Raw genomic sequence first — 16908 nt, forward strand, 5'->3', positions numbered from 1 at the left:
AATGATTTTATTGAACGTTGTTCCAGTAGGTAAGCTGTAAAGAGCTAAGTCAACTCTTTATCGCAGCACTCACACCAATGCATTAGTATTTTCAAAAAAGGATTTATCCCTTGAAGACCCTTGGATACAGGAAATGGAATTTGCATAAATATTGAGTGGCTCAGTGGTTAGCACTGCTGCCTCACAGCACCAGGGTCCCAGCTTCGATTCCAACCTCGGGTGATTGTCTGTGTGGAGTTTGTACATTCTCCCAGTGTCTGCGTGGGCTTCCTCCCACATTCCAAAGATGTGCAGGTCAAATGAATTGGCCATGCTAAATTGTCCATAGTTGTTAGGTGCATTAGTCAGAGAGGGGTGGGGTTACTCTACGGATGGTCAGTGTGGACTTGTTGGGCTGAAGGGCTTGTTTCCACACTGTAGGAAATCTAATCTATATCAGGTAGGCATATTTTCTGGAAAGGCCTTTTCTGTAGTGCAAAATACCAAGACTTGTTCCTCTACAGTGTCTTTCATGACTTTGTTATATCCCAAAATGTCAAACAGCAATTAAGTGCTTTTGAACAGAGCCACTACTGCAATATTAAGAAAAACATCAGTTAATCTGCACACAACAAAATCCTGCAAACAATCACATGATAAAGAACCAGATAATCTGATTCAGCAATGTTGGATGATGGATAAGTATTGGGTAAGGGCACCAGACAGAGATCTCCTCCCTTTCTCTGAAATAGTTCCAAGGGATCTTTCACATCCATTGTAACATCTCATCCAAAAGTCAGTAGTGCCTTGGGTGTTGACCTTTTGGTCAATGAGGAGACTTGGGTCCAACACCAGCTCTTCCAGACATGATGCTGGGAGCTCTTTTATTGTGTTTACTCGTGGATTGTTGGGAACTCCCTCTTGGTTGCCCATAGCTCAACATCTACTATGATCATTAATAAATAAGCATAAAACAAAGTAATTATTCAGTATAAAATGTCTACCCATTAGAATTCCCTCTTTAAAACCCCTTGTGCCTCTCCAACTCCTTTATACTCCACTTCCTCCTCTCATGGTATAAGTCTGGAACTCTCACACAAAGGTAACGATCATTAGATCAACTGTAAATTATAAATCCAAGTTTGATAAGATTCTTTTTATCTAAGGAGTTTAAGAGAGATGGGACAATGGGAAATGGAAATGAATTCACAGATCAGCCATAATGTACTTAATGATGAAACAGGCACAATGGTCCCCTCCTGTTCACTTGCTCCTCATAATTTTTCCTTTAACCTCCATGATGTGTTTTGGATATTTTTGATATTAATGGACATGTATGAGTTTATGACATATACAAAATATAAAGATTCATGCTGATAAATGATTACAATTAACTGTATGTTGAAGCCAATAATCACCACTGTAGAAAAATGATGGAATATATTCAAGATACCATTGTGGATTCTGGTACACCAGAACTTGAGCATGCAGTCTATACCAACACTTCAGAGCAATACTGAGAAAATACAGCAATGCTTGAAAGTACAATTCTTTCATTAAGAGAGTCCATTCTACTTTATGAGGGAGGGCAGGGGTATTCGCCTCAGTGTCCTGACCAAATATTTACTGCTCAACTATCAATAAACACGGATTATCCAATCATAATAGGAATCCTGGTTGTAGGAGCTTGCTGGGCACACCATCTACCTCACTTTTTTCTACATTATGACAGTGACAACACTTCAAAAGAATACTTCACAGGCTGAATAGCACTTTAGGATACAAGGTTGTGAAAGATGGAAATTTAAATTCTTCCATTTTAGGTGGGGAAAGAAGCTCCAAAGACACATGTATTTCTCTTTCTAAATATCACATCATTACAAGCAAAATGACATTTTATGATAATTATTTTAATGTCAATTTATAACGGTGAACTAATATATATTTGTTTTGAATTTACAAGCTCTCCAGTCTAGAAAGCGTTTGACCAAAGTTAACAATTCAGGGACTTATCATTCCAGACTTGTGTGGCAACAAACTGAAAAGGCCTGGGCTCACATGATGCTCAAATAGAGGGTAGTAAACAGCTTTGGTGGTGTTGAGCCGGGAGGGGAGAGGGAGACATGCTGACTGGGAAAATGCAGATCAAGGTTATAAAACTACTTCATTCCTTTCACTAGATGTCTCCCTCTATTTCTTTTTATGGTTCTCTATCTGTCTCATTTCTTTCTCTTCTCCCTCTCATCTTCTCTTACAGTGGTCCTTCTGAACAAAGCCAAATCAATCCCAGGATACACTTTTGTCTTTTTTAAATGCTCATCATAGCATTTAAAATATTTGCAGCAAAAGGTCAGCTGATTACACTTATAACATCAGAAAAGGTGGGTATTGTAGAGAAACTAGATAAGCAACTTGGATAAGACAGACTATTTTATTACTGATTCACAATCTTTTAACACAGTTTCAGGTAAACATCCATACAGTTTTCCTGTTCTCAGGCCTATAGTTAGGTATTCACATGTAACTTTATAATTGTGAAAATTCAAAAATTCAGAAATAACTGTAGAGGGGGAGGGTACAAGGGAAGCAGGTAGCTCCTTACCGCGACTGTTTCAGAAACGCAGCAGAGTTTAAAATTAATAACAAGTTATGTTTACTTTTCATTAAAGTATATTACAGCACCTTTCATTAACTCAGGAATTCCAGTGATTTACAGCTGATTAAGTACTTATAGTTACTGTTTGAATGTGGCCAATGTGCCAGTCAGTTTACGCACAACTTAAGAATGCCTCATATTTGACAATGCGACAACTGATCAGGTCATCTGTTTTAGTTATACTGATTAAGGGTATAAGGGCAATTGGATTGGCCCATAAAACTGGGTCATGTTTCCTTCTATCTAAGATCTAAGCTGTTGAATTCACTTCCAACAGCACTTCCTATCAATTGTCTATCAGAGTTCTTGAAAACCTGCCTCTTTGAGCAAATTGTTGGTCACTTGTCCTATTCCTCTTTAGGAATATTATGGCTCTTATGACTCAGTGCCAACCATGTTATAGTGTTAAAGTTACCACTCATCATCCTGGTTTGGAAACATACTGCAATTCCTCATTCCTTCATTGTCACCGGATCAAGATTCTGGAACTCCCTCCCTAATGACATTGTGAGTCTATCTACAGCAGATTGACTGCAGTGGTTCAAAAAGGCAGTTCGCCACCACCACCTAGTCAAGGGCAACTGGGGATGGGAAATATATGCATGCTCAGCTGCGAATGGCAACATCACATAAATAGTTGTCATTTTTCTTCCTCAAAATAGTTTTATGGACTTTTCACGTTCAGCTGAGAAGACAGAAACTTGGATTAAGGTGCCGAATCTGAAAAGTACTGCCTCTAACAGAGTTTACTCTTAAGTCCAGAGGACCCCTCCAGTTTACTCATGAGCAGAGCTTGGATTTCTTCCATCACTTGTCAAATAAACCTGGTCACATCTGCAACAAGGAGCAACTTTTCCTTGTAAACTTTCGGTTACTGAAAACAAAGGTTTTTAAAATAATACACTTGTTCCGACCTCCAAATGGATTGTAGGAATCAAAAGAGAAGGTAACTAAAGTGCCAAATTAGTACTGGAGTTTTATTTCAGGTTCAAGCACATAACCTAGGCCAATGCTCTAAGTGTGAACTGGAGGAGTGCTGCACTGTCAGAGGTGCAATTGTTTAAATGAAATTTAAACTGAGGCCCTTTCTCTCCTCTCAGTGGATTTATCCCTCGATCAGCATCATCAAAACGGATAAACTGGTTTGTCATCACACCCACTATCTCCAGGATCCTGCTGTTTGGGGAAATCGGCTGCTATGTAACGTACATAAGTAATTAGATCTGGGAAATGGATGTTTTTCATTGTAGAGTGCAGCGAGACATCCTCAAGCAGGGCTTTCCAAAACATGGCCTGTGATCCACAATTGGATTGGCTGACAAATTTGGAGGTTGAGACTCCAAACTCAAAAGGGGGCTGTACAAAGCAGCAGGGCTCAGAACAGCAATTGTCAAAGTGCTCAATGGCCAAGTACTATCATTTGGGATGGTCAGTATCTGAACCAGCCAATCTGGTGCTGACAATCCCATTGACAGGTTTATCTGTCAATGACTGCCATTATTCTAAACAGCAACAATAAACGGCCTATTGGAACTCGTCAGAATCGGTGATAAACCTCCCTTTCTTCTTGCCTGCCTTGTGTCCTGACAGTCCTATTGCAGACTGCCAGCTTAACATGACCACTCGAGGGTCATCGTGGAAATCCCATAATGCTTTGTACCCCAGTGAACTGAAAAGTTTACCAATAATCAAATCCTAGCAAGTATGAATGTTTGTGAGCTCAACTGTTTGCATCAATGAAGGAAAATAAAACATGTTTATTTTGTAGAACAGAGGCTCTTTCACTACTCACTTGATCCTCGATTGACTTATGGTCTGTTTCTTGAAGCCAGGAGCCAAGGAGAACACTATCATCATAGTGGCAGAGCGACCGCAAAAGGGAAGTAGTTGTATTAGCAGAATTGTCAGTTAATGTAAATTCAGCAACTAGCTCTCTTAGGAGAGCATTGAAGCTGCCTGTTGGGAATGAAGCATAATTAAGTGGCAACAAATATCTTGGATTTCTTGGTATTTTCACAAGATAGTGACGGAAATGTTGATACATTATTCAATTTGATCGTGCAGTCAAAATAATAGACAAATTCTGCAATGATCTTTTCTGCATAGCCTTTTCATGGTCATTATTTGCTCCATGGCAGCACATGACAGGTCACAGTCTGCCAATTCAGCAGGTGTAGTGATTACTAAGCATGAGCAGCTTCTGTTCTGAACAACCAAAGACATTATTCAGTACTGTTGATATAGTAGCAATAGCTGGTTGGATACAGATTTCAGTCATCACAAACAAAACGTGGATCAACAGTACCAAAGCTAACCAGGGAAACAGTGACTTGTGAAATGTTAGACATTAACATCAACAGATAACTCAGCACGCACACATTCCAAAACACATAGGAAATTAGAATTATTCACAGGAGCAAATTCTGTCTCCATTTTGTAAAGTAGGATAGAGAGGGACAGATAGATTTATACCAGAACTGATTATTTATACCCTTTTAACAGTTTAATAATAAGTAGGTGAAGGTTTTAAAAAATATTTTACTGAAATCTGTCTCTTTATATCTATGTTTTATATTTTAAAACATTTAATCAAGCTATCCTAGAGTAGTGTTTTTATAGCAGTAAGGTTGTGCTATGTTCTTGGTCTGTAAATTATTAAGATGCAGAGATGGTCTTTTGTAGAGTGATGAGATCTTCCTATTGGATGTGGGAAATTAGGGGGAATTTCAATGTTCCTGAAGACTATATCTGCAGAAAGTGTGTTTGGTTGCTAATCCACATGGATCGATTGCCTCGAAATGTTGCTCCAATCAGGAATTTATAGGAGTTGGGAGTGTGATGAATGGCAGTTTCAGGAAAGTAGAAAAACCACAGATACAGTCAGTGAGCTGGGTTACCTCTAGGAAAAGTATAAAAGGTAGGCAGGTAGTGCAGGAGTGGGACCCAAAAGGGTAGTGAGAAAAGAGATAGGTCTGAGGTTGGTACAGTTGAAAAGGACAAAGTTAAATAGTCAAGACAGGCAACAGCAAAGCAGAGAACGGGATAAGACCGATAAATTAAACTCCATTTATTTCAATGCAAGAGGCCTGAAAGGTAAGGAAGTTGAACTCAGGGCATGGTTGGGAACATAGGACTGGGATATCAGAGTTATTACAGAAACATGGCTCAGGGAAGGGCAGGCCTGTCAGCTTAAGGTTCCAGGGTATAGATGCTACAGGAAGGATCGAAATGGGGCGAGAGAGGAAAGAGAGTGGCATTGTTGATTAGGGAGAACATGGTGTCTGTGCTTAGGGATGATATTCCTGGGAGTACTTCAAGAGAAGTTATTTGGGTGGAATTGAGAAGAAAGGGATGATCACCTTTTTGAGATTGTTCCACAGAACCTCCCCCCCATGGGACTACCATAGTGTTAAGGGCTTAGATAGAGATGAATTTGTTAAGCTTGTATAGTATGTGAATGCACTTGGTAGAGGATGAGCAAAACATGATCTTCTCTTGGGAAATAAGACAGACAAGAATATGGACAGCAGGAGTACATGCAAGAGGGGAATCAGGAGGGCAAAAAAGGGGACATGAAACAGCTTTGGCAAATAGGGTTAGAGAGAATCCAAAGGGATTCTACAAATACATTAAAGAGTAACTAGGAAGAGAATAGGAAGCCTTAAAGATCAACAAAGGTCTGAGAGTGGAACAGCAGGAGATGGGTGAGATACTAAATAAGTGTCTTACATTAGTGTTTACTGCAGAGAAGGATATGAAAACTAAATAACTTGGAGAAATAAATAGTGACACCTTGAAAAGTGTCCATTAAACAGAAGTGGTGGTGCTGGATGTCTTAAAATGCATATGATCAGTTGGGAAACTTGGGAAGGGATTGCTGGGCTCCTTGCAAAGATATTTGTTTCATTGATAGCCACGGTGAGGTGCTGGAAGACTCGAGGGTGGCTAACGTGATGCCATTATTTAAGGAAGGTAGTGAGGAAAAGCCAGGAAACTGTAGACTAATGAGTTTGACGTCAGTGGTTGGCAAGTTGTTGGATGGGAGTCTGAGGGACAGGATTACATATGTTTGGAAAGGCAAGGACTGATTAGGGATAGTCAGCAGGGCTTTGTGAGAGGGAAATCATGTCTCACTAACGAAATTGAGATTTTTTGAATCAGTGACAAAGATGATTGATGAAGGTGTAGCAGTGGATATTGTCAATATGGACTGCAGCAAGGTGATTGACAAGGTTTTGCACGATAGACTGGTTAGCAAAGTTAGATCACATGGAATTCAGAGCGAGCTAACCATTTGGATACAAAATTCACTTGAACATAAGAGACAGAGGGTGGTGGTGGAGGGCTGTTTTTTGAACTGGAGGCCTGAGACCAGCAAGGAGGAGTGCTGGACCTACTGCTTTTGTCATTGATATCAATGATGTAGATTTGAATATCGGAGCCAGGATTAGTAATTTTGCAGATGACACTAAAATTGGTAGCATAATGGACAGTGAAGGAGGCTGTCACAGAGAACAACAAGATCTTGGTCAGATGGGCTGAAGAGTAGCAGATGGAACTTAATTTCGATAATTGAGAGGGTTTGGATTTTGGCAAGACAAATCAGGGCAGGACTTATACACTTAATGGCAAGGTCATGGAGTATGTTGCCAAACCTTGGTGCGAAGGATTAAAGTTTATTGAAAGTTGAGTTGCATGATAGAGAAGGCAGCATTTGGTTTTCTCAACTTTATTGGTCAGAACATTGATATAGGAGTTGGGATGTCAAATTGCAGCTGTACAGGACATTTGAGGCCACTTTTGGAATACTGTGTTCAATTCTAGTCTCCCTGCTATAGAAAAGATCTTGTGTAACTTGGAAGGGTTCAGAAAAGATTTACAAGGATGTTGCCAGGGCTGGAGGGTTTGAGCTACAGGGAGAGGCTGGGGCTATTTTCCCTGGAACATTGGAGACTGAGAGATGACATTACAGAGATTTCTAAAATCCTTAAGGGCATGGACAAGATAAGTAGCCAAGGTCTTTTTTACAGGGTAAGAGAGTCCAAAACCAGACGGCATAGTTTTAAAATGAGAGGGCAAAGATTTAAAAGGGACATAAACGAGCAACTTTTTCACACAGAGGGTGGTGTGTGTATAGAATGAGCTGCCAGAGGAAGTGGGGGAGGCTGGTACAGTTACAACATTTAAAAGACATCTGGATGGGCATATGAATAGAGGTTTACAGGGATATGGGCCAAATACTGGCAAATGGGACTAGATTAATTTAGGATACCTGGTCAGCGTGGACGAGTTGCACTGAGGGGGCCTATTTCCATACTATACAACTCTAACTCTTAACAGTTAGGAAGGATCAGATAGAATTGAATGAAAGAAGATATTTCCATTTGTAGGGAACTAAAGACGAAGTGTCATAAATACAAACTAGATACCAATAAATGGGTTGACTGGCAATGTGGATGATGCCCTCTGGGCAATTATGGATGGACAATAAATGCTGGTCTAGCCAGCAATATCCACATCTGTGAATGAATATACAATAAGAAACTCAGGTGAAACCTAACTCAGAGACTGGCGAGTAGCACACTGAGAGAGAAAATAGCTTAGACATATAAGGGGACAGCAGGGTAAGCATAAAGCAGGAAGGAAAAGGAAGTTATGTCAATAGGGAGAGGGTGGAGGACGCTTGGATGGAGCACAAATATCAACAGACAGGACAAGCAGAATGGATTATTTCTGTAGGTACATATAAATAATTTCCTTAATTTCTACAGATGGCAAATTTAATAAAATTCATTTGCAATTACATTATACAGCAAACCTTTTATAAACCAGCACAGGTCAGACCAGGAGTGTTATGGTTGATCCAATATTCCAGATAATCAAGAGGTCCACATAATCATTAAGTAATAGAAATGTAATGCAGGGAGTATAAGCATCACTGTTTTACTTTATTTACAGTTTACATATCTTAAATAATAATGCAACTTTGCTTTAAATAAAATTTACCAACAGAAAACCTTCTCACACACCCTCAACTAACTATTTGGTCATAGTCACAAATCGTGGTATTTGAGTAGAAACGGACTTAAAATTAAATCAACTGTTGATATTTAATATGGCCATTCAATTTAACAAGTACATTTACAGAGGTAAACAAATAAACTATAATCATTAAACAGAATAATACAGAAAAAGTGCTGGTTCATAAGGTGCCAGTTAAAATAGTTTTTTTGTACTTCAAAAGGAAATGAATTTACCTTCATAGGTTTTCGGAGGCAGAAGAGCTAGAATGTCATAGAGACGCAAACGCACCATTGCTGCACTTGCCTTCAGCTGTGCTCCATATGCCTTTATGACTGACGGAATGCTGGTGAATTAATGATTTCTGGTTACAAGGAGGATTTGCTTCTCGAGTCTTGTTACTCAGGTTTTATTTTTAGTCATTTCTTGGGTTTTAAAAAGGAGGTGTAGACTTCAACCTTTTCATGCATTAACCTTTGAAAATGTCTGGTGCTGAGTCGTAAACACTAAAAGCATAATTTGGAAAACATAAGATGTTGACGAAGAAATCAAATCAGGACTTTCTTGAACCAGAAAGTAGGAATTGTGTGGAACTCATTACCAGACAGTGGTTTGAGTGGATAATACATATGCATTTACCAGGGAGCGAAAGGCTAAGGAGGAGAAAGAATTGGAGGGTGACACTGATAAACTTAAATGAAAAGAAAGGCCTGTGTAAAGCACAAATACTGGCTTGGACTGGTTGAGCCAAATGGCCTGTTTCTACATTATAAATTCTACATACAAACATATGTGGAGCAATGGTGATAGTCAGTAAACACAGCGATAGCTATCTATTTGGACTCCAAACAGATGGCATTGTCTTTGACGCTGATGTACTCTGCCATGATTTACATGCACGTACTGATCTCTCTTTCTTGGTTCGGTCTCAAAATGTATGTAGTCACAGTGGACAGGATTTTATGGGCTTCTGTTGGCAGGTCAACAAGACCATAAAACATTCTGGAACTTCCACACTATCTTCACAATTAGTTGGCCCTCTCTGCACAATTGTGACACAGGCAGGAGGGGCTCAGGAAGGATGATTGAAGACCAGCAGGTAATGCCACTCAGGCAGGACGGTTATTTCCATTACAGGTTCCTCTTCAAGACTGGTCACTTCACCACCACACTCAGCTCCCAAGTGCTCCCTTCACAACTTTTGACCACACCTGAAGACCCCAAACCTCTCTATCTTGGGGCTCTGGTATTTGGAATCTAGGAGCCTTCATTGTCTCACCAGTGGATATTACTTAGCAATGCCACATGTGCCGCTGACATACAGAATAGCTGGTTCATTGGATTAGCCAGCTGCACTCAGAGGTGGGTCTTCCACTTGAATGAAGGGCAGAAGTTTCACCTCCCGCCAACTAACAGGCCTTAAGACTTTAGTTAGTGGCAAAGGATGTGTTACCTGCAAACATGTCCAGTAGCAGAGCAGGAAACCTTGGCATCAGAAAAATTCTGCCCAATTTTTTATTTAACCTGAGCCAAGCTGCTAAACCACACACCCACCAAACACTGGCTACAGTCACCTCAGGGCATTTCTCCCACCATGTACTATACACCCTTTCCACAAAAAAACACAGCATAAGACCGTAAGACATTGGAGCAGAAATAAGGCCATTCAGCTCATCGGGTCGGCACCACCATTCAATCATGGCTGAAAAGTTTCTCAACCCCATTCTCCTGCTTTCTCCCTGTAACCCCTGACCCTCAAGAACCTATCTCAGTCTTAAATATACTGAATGGTCTGGCCTCCACAGCCTTCTGTGGCAATGAATTCCATCAATTCAACACACTCTGGCTGAAGAAGTTTCTCCATATCTCCGTTCTAAAAGATATTCCCTTTACTTGAATGCTGTGCCCTCAGGTCCTAGTCTCTCCTATCCTTCAAAACATCTTCCCAACATCTACTCTGTCCAGGCCATTCAATATTCTGTATGTTTCAATTAGATCCCTCCTCCCCCTCACATTCTTCTAAACTCCATCAAGTACAGACCCAGAGTCCTCAAACATTCCTTATATGTTAAGCTTTTCATTCCTGGGACCATTGTCGTGAACCTCCTCTGAACACGCTCTCAGGCCAGTACATTCTTCCTGAGGTATGGGGCTCAAACCTGCACACAATACTCCAAATGTGGTCTGACCAGAGCCTTATAGAGCCTCAGAAGTACATCTCAGCTTTTATATTCAAGTCCTCTCAAAATAAATGCCATCATAAATGTGGCACGGTGGCTCAACAGTTAGCACTTTTAGCACTGCTGCCTCACAGCACCAGGGTCCCAGGGTCAATTCCAGCCTCGGGCAACTGTCTGTGTGGAGTTTGCACATTCTCCCAGTGTCTGCGTGGGTTTGCTCCGGGTGCTCCGGTTTCCTCCCACAGTCCAAAGATGTGCAGGTCAGGTGAATTGGCCATGCTAAATTGCCCATAGTGTTAGGTGCATTAGTCAAAGGGAAATGGGTCTGGGTGGGTTACTCTTCGGAGGGTCAGTGTAGACTTGTTGGGCTGAAGGGCCTGTTTCCACACTGTAGGGAATCTAATCTAATCTAATCTAATTGCATTTCCTTCCTAACTATTGACTCAGCCTGCAAGTGTATCTTGAGAGAATCCTGAACTAGAACTCTTTGCAATTCAGACTTCTGAATTTTCTCCCCATCTAGAAAATAGTCGATGCCTTTCCTGTATTGTACTCCATCTGCCACTTCTTTGCCCACTCTCTCAACCTGTCCAAATCCTTCTGCAGTCTCCCCACTTTCTCAGTGCTACCTGTCCTGCTACCTTTTTTGTATCATCCTGCAAACTTAGCCAGAATGCCCGCAGTTCCTTCATCTAGATTGTTAATGTATAAAGTGGTGAGCCTCGCAGAACTCCACCTGTCACCATCTACCATCCTCAGAAGGACCCTTTTATCTGCACTCTTTGCTGCCTGCCACAGCAGAGCTTCTATCCATGTCAGCATCTTGCCTCTAACATCATGGGCCCTTACCTTACTCAATAACCTTCTGTTTGGCACCTTGTCAAAGGCAGTCTTGAAATCCATTGGCATTCCTGGGTCTTACCTGCTCATTACTTCCTCAAAGAATTCTAGAAGATTTGTCAGGCATGACCTCCCCTTGATAAAACCATGCTGACTTTGCCCTATTTTACCATACACTTTCAAGTATTCAGAAATCTCATCCTTCACAATGGATTCCAGGGTCATACCCACGACAGAAGTTAGGCTAATCAATCTGTGATTTTCCATCTTTTCCCTTACTCTCCTTTTAAAGAGGAGTGTCACGCTAGAGATTTTCCAGTCCTCTGGGACCCTCCTTAATTCTAGCGACTCCTGAAAGATCACTGCTAGTGCCTCCACTACCTCTTCAGCTATCTATCTCCCTTAGATGTCTGGGGTGTAGTCCAACTGGTCCAGGTGATTTTTATCCGCCTTCAGGCCATTCAGCTTTTCTAGCACCTTCTCCTTGGTGATAGCCACCATACTCAGCTTGCCCCCTCACTCTCTTGAATTTTTACTACTCATGTCTTCCATCGTAAAGACTGTCACAAAGTAATTAGTTCCTCAATTCTTCAGCCACTTCCTTGTTCCCCACTACTATCTCTCCAGCGACCAGTATCCACAATACTCCAAAAGTAGTCTGACCAGAGCCTATCTTTTATAGTAGACTTGGGAATTCTAGTCTAGGATTCTCTCAAGGTAAACTTGCAGATTGAGTAAGTAGTTAGGAAAAAATGTAATGATGACATTTATATCTCTAATGAAACACTTATAGCCTTCCTTTATGTTACTGGTTAGGGTACCTGCATATCTCCATCTTTATTTTTTTTTGTTGCCCCCTGTTGGTTTTTGTAAGCTTCCCAATCCTCTGGTTTGCCACTACTTGTCACCACATTATATGCTTTCTGTTTTGCTTTTATGCTATCTCTGACTTCCCTAGCCAGCCATGGTTACCTCATTCCCCTGTATCGTGCTTCGTTTTCCTCGGAATGAATCGCTGCTGTGCTTCTGAGTTATTCCCAGAAACTCCTGCCATTGCTGTTCCACTGTCTTTCCTGCTAGGCACCAGTCAATTCTACCCAGCTCCTCCCTCATGCCTCTGTAGTTGTCTTTATTCAACAGTAGTACTGTTACGTCTGATCCTAACTTCTCCCTCTCAAATGGCAGATTAAATTCAAATATACTATGATCACTGCCTCATAAGGATTCCTTCACCTTAAGCTCCCTTATCAAGTCTGCCTTATTGCACAACACTAAATCCAGTATTGCCTGTTCCCTCAGTGGGCTCCATCAGAAGCTGCTCCAAAGAGCCATCTTGTAGACATTCCACAAATTCCTTTCCTTGTAATCCACTACCAACGTGATTTTCCCAGTCCACTGCAAATTGAAATTCCCCATGATCACTGTAACTTTGCTTTTCTTACACATCTTTTCTATCTCTTGGTGTATCTTGCGCCCCAGCTCCTGCTTACTTTTCAGAGGCCTGTACATAACTCCAACTATGGCGTTTTAATCTTTACGGTTCCTCAATTCTACTCACATAGATTCTACACTATCTGACCCTACTTCGTTGTTTACTATTGGTTTAATTTCATTTCTTACTAATAAGGCAACCCCACCCCCTCTGCCCACCTGCCTATCTTTTCGATAGGATGTATATTCTTGAATATTCAGCTCCCAATCCTGAGCCCCTTGCAGCCATGTCTCCATGATGCCCACCATGTCCTACCTGCCAATTTCGATGTGCGCCACAAACTCATTTCCCTTATTCGTTATCCTGCATGCATTCAGAAATAACACTTTCAGTCCTGTATTAACTATCCTTCTTTTCATTGTCATTCGTTTGTCCAGTGCGCTTGAAGTTTGATGCCTAACCCTTTCCATACACATTGGCCTATTTGTGTCTGTGCTTGAGAGAATGTCCCCCACAAAGTCACTGGCTAGTTATTCCAGCATCTACTCAGCTCCTTATATCAATGCTCTCAAACATAGCACTTCCAAACTCCACTGTTACAACACTCTCCCAACATTCCCCCTGCTGGTATTCCTTTTGTTATTTTAGTCATTAATAAGCAAAGAATGGTCAGTAGTTTTCAGTATCAAGAACCTTACATAAATGTTAACTGTGGTTGAGTCTAAATACTTATTAGGTGTACATCTATACTGCTAAGTGCAAGGACTAATCTCAGATGTGAGGCAAAGCTGCTGTGAGATACTCACTGTGATAGCATTAGCATCGCACATTCAATTGGAGTCATTAGTCTACGAATTACATCTTCGGTGAGAAGTTCAGGACAGTGAGCCACAAAACTCCTCATAGCTGCAGGAGAGAGGAAGAAGTAGGTTCTGTTTTTAAAAATATTGCTCATTTTCTTAAAACATTTTTCCTCACAGCCTCCTCTCCATCTCCACTAAAGGTACTGAAATCTCACACAGCACTGTGTTCACATTCGTCAAGAACTGTGTCCAAGTGGTCATTCCTCAGTGAACAGTACTGAAGAAATGGGAACCAACACAGGAAAACACAGTGGATGCACATCAACACTACAATTAGCTAAAAAATAACACTTCTTAAAAGCAAATAGAAATATCAACTCTTTTAGCCTAGTGACATTTCTTCCACAGAATGGTGAGAAGACACGTTTGTTACCATTTGTAGTTGAAGCAGAAACCTTTGAGATTTTGAAGGGAAATGTTGGTAAAGCTCTGATGGAAAATGCAATTAAGGGAGGGAAGGGGTGATTTAGGATGCTGACTTGGGATTAAAGTAGGTGGTGGCTTAACGTGACTTTTAACACGGCAGTGAGCAATATAGCTAAAAGGCCTGCTATTCAAATTCCATTCCACTCCAATCATACTGATGATCCTGTGCTGAACAGGTGACCAGTAGTGGAGTTTAATAATCCACTAACAATGTCATGAAAGACATTAACCGGTATAATCAAGAGGATGAAAGATTACTAGGGGTATGTAGAAAGTAGAGTTGAGGTTAAAATCAGATCAGTCATTATCTTCTTGAACAATGGGCCAGGCTCGAAGGACTGAATGGGCGACTCTTGTTCGTATAGAGTCACAGAAATGTACAGCACTGAAACAGACCGCTGTGGTCTAACTAGTCCATGCCGACCAGATGTCCTAAATAAATCTAGCCCCATTTGCCAGCATTTGGCCCATATCCCTCTAAATCCTTCCTAGTCATGTACCCATCCAGATTCCTTTTAAAATGTTGTAATTGTACTAGCCTCTACCACTTCCTCTGGCAGCTCATTCCAAACATGCACCACCCTCAGAGAGAAAAAGTTGCCCCTTAGGTCCCTTTTAAATCTTCTGCCTCTCACCTTAAACATATCCCCTCTAGTTTTGGGTTCCCCGCCCTAGAGAAAAGACCTTGGCTGTTCACTGTATCCATGCCCTCACAATTCTTTAAACTTCCATGAGGTCACCTCTCAGCTTCCAACACACTAAGGAAAACAGCCTTCGTCTAATCAGCCTTTCCAGATAGCTTAAACCATCAAATCCTGGCACCATCCTTGTAAATCTTTTCTAAACCCTTTCAAGTTTCACAAAATTCTTCCTATAGCAGGGAGACCAAGATTAGACACTATACAGTAATTCTGCTCTAACATGGTGGTTCTGTTCTCGTGCAATCCCATGTTATAGGAAAATTGTGTTAGCAGCACCATTTAAAGTAACGGGGCTGGAATTGCAATAAAACTTCGCGTTTTAGAAACAGTGTCCCCACTTTGTCAATTGTATAATAGCGAATTGCTGTTAACGAAACGTGCATTATAGCAGAATGACCTGCATTCCAAAACTGCCTTAATCAATGTCCTCCACAGCTGCAACATGACCTCTCAACTCTTATGCTCAATGCTCTGAGCAACAAAGGAAAGCATACTGGAAGTCCACTTTCAAAGAACTATGAACCCGCACTCCAAGATCTCTTTGTTCAGCAACATTCCCCAAGACCTTACCATTAAGTGTATAAGTCCTTCCTTGATTTGCCTTTCCACAATGCACCACCTCACATTTATCTAAACTCCATCTGCCACTCTTCAGCCCATTGGCCCAACTGATCGTGACCCCGTAACCTTTTTCGCTGTCCACTATACCTCTAATTTTGGTGTCGTCTATTAACTGTATCTCCTACATTCACATCCAAATCATTTATATAAACGACAAAAAGCAGTGAACCCAGCATTGATCCTTGCAGCACACCACTAGTCACAGACCTCCAGTCCAAAAAGCAACCCTCCATCCTGGTCTCCTACCTTCGAGCCAATTCTGTATCAAATGGCCAGGTCTTCCGATATTCCATGTGATCTAACCTCGCTAACCAGCCTACTGTGAGTTCGGAGGAACAGTCACCAGACCTGAAATGTTAACTCTGATTTCTTTTCACAGATGTTGCCAGACCTGCTGGGCTTTTCCAGCAACTTCTGTTTTTCAAAACCTTACCGAACACCTTCCTGAAATCATTATGGATTCCGCCCACCACTCTGCCTTGCTCAACCCTTTTTATTACTTCTTCAAAAAACTCAATCAAGCTGGTGACACATGATTTGTGGAGAGTTGTTCCTTACCACATAATGCACCAGCTCGCCCCTCCAGGGTCACTTGCCACGTAAAGGAATCTCCTCGAGCTTTCTCTGCTTCCAGTTCTTTTAGGGAACGTGGAAACACATTGCGCCACAGAAGCAGCATCTTGGGAAGATGATATCGAACAACTGAAGGGCCTGAGGGAAAAGGTTAACATTTTATCTATAGATAGAGGCTTAGCAATAACACTAATACCATCTGCATGGTCATAAACATTAAGCCATTTAAGCTGTAGAGAAGTTGCTGCCTCAAAATAATAACCTGAATAGAGTCTAAACAACCCCAACTTCACTGCTGATTACTAAAGAAATTTGAGCCAAATTCCTGGATACTAATCCAATCTGTGGAAGCAGCAAAAAGACTACGCTTTGAAATAGTCATAACTACTCACTACCTGACAGTTTCCATGGATACAAGCTGTGGCTATAATATAAAACCTCAATAGTGAGTGGAGTTTAGAGTTTTGGATTCCAACTTGACCTTCAGAAGGAAGGGGAATGTGGTCCAAACTGGCAGAACGACAGAGGGGTGGTGATGGCCTAGTGGTATTATCACTGGACTATTATTTAGGTCTCTGAATTAATAGTTTAGGGAACTGGGTTCAAATCTAGCCTT

The 16908-nt window shown here is 41.2% G+C and overlaps 1 protein-coding gene across 1 annotated transcript in view; it reads right to left on the reverse strand.

Moving 5' to 3' along the window:
* Positions 1-16908, reverse strand: part of heatr5b (HEAT repeat containing 5B) — a 128376-nt gene that overhangs the window by 55743 nt on the left and 55725 nt on the right. The window contains exons 12-15 of the mRNA XM_072559147.1: positions 16278-16430; positions 13915-14014; positions 8893-9002; positions 4428-4591 (exon numbers count right to left, since the gene is read on the reverse strand). Coding sequence (XP_072415248.1) covers positions 4428-4591; positions 8893-9002; positions 13915-14014; positions 16278-16430 — 527 coding nt within the window. The remainder of the gene's footprint in view (positions 1-4427; positions 4592-8892; positions 9003-13914; positions 14015-16277; positions 16431-16908) is intronic.

This window comes from Chiloscyllium punctatum, chromosome 3 (genome assembly GCF_047496795.1).
Source record: "Chiloscyllium punctatum isolate Juve2018m chromosome 3, sChiPun1.3, whole genome shotgun sequence".
NCBI classification, from domain to species: domain Eukaryota; kingdom Metazoa; phylum Chordata; class Chondrichthyes; order Orectolobiformes; family Hemiscylliidae; genus Chiloscyllium; species Chiloscyllium punctatum.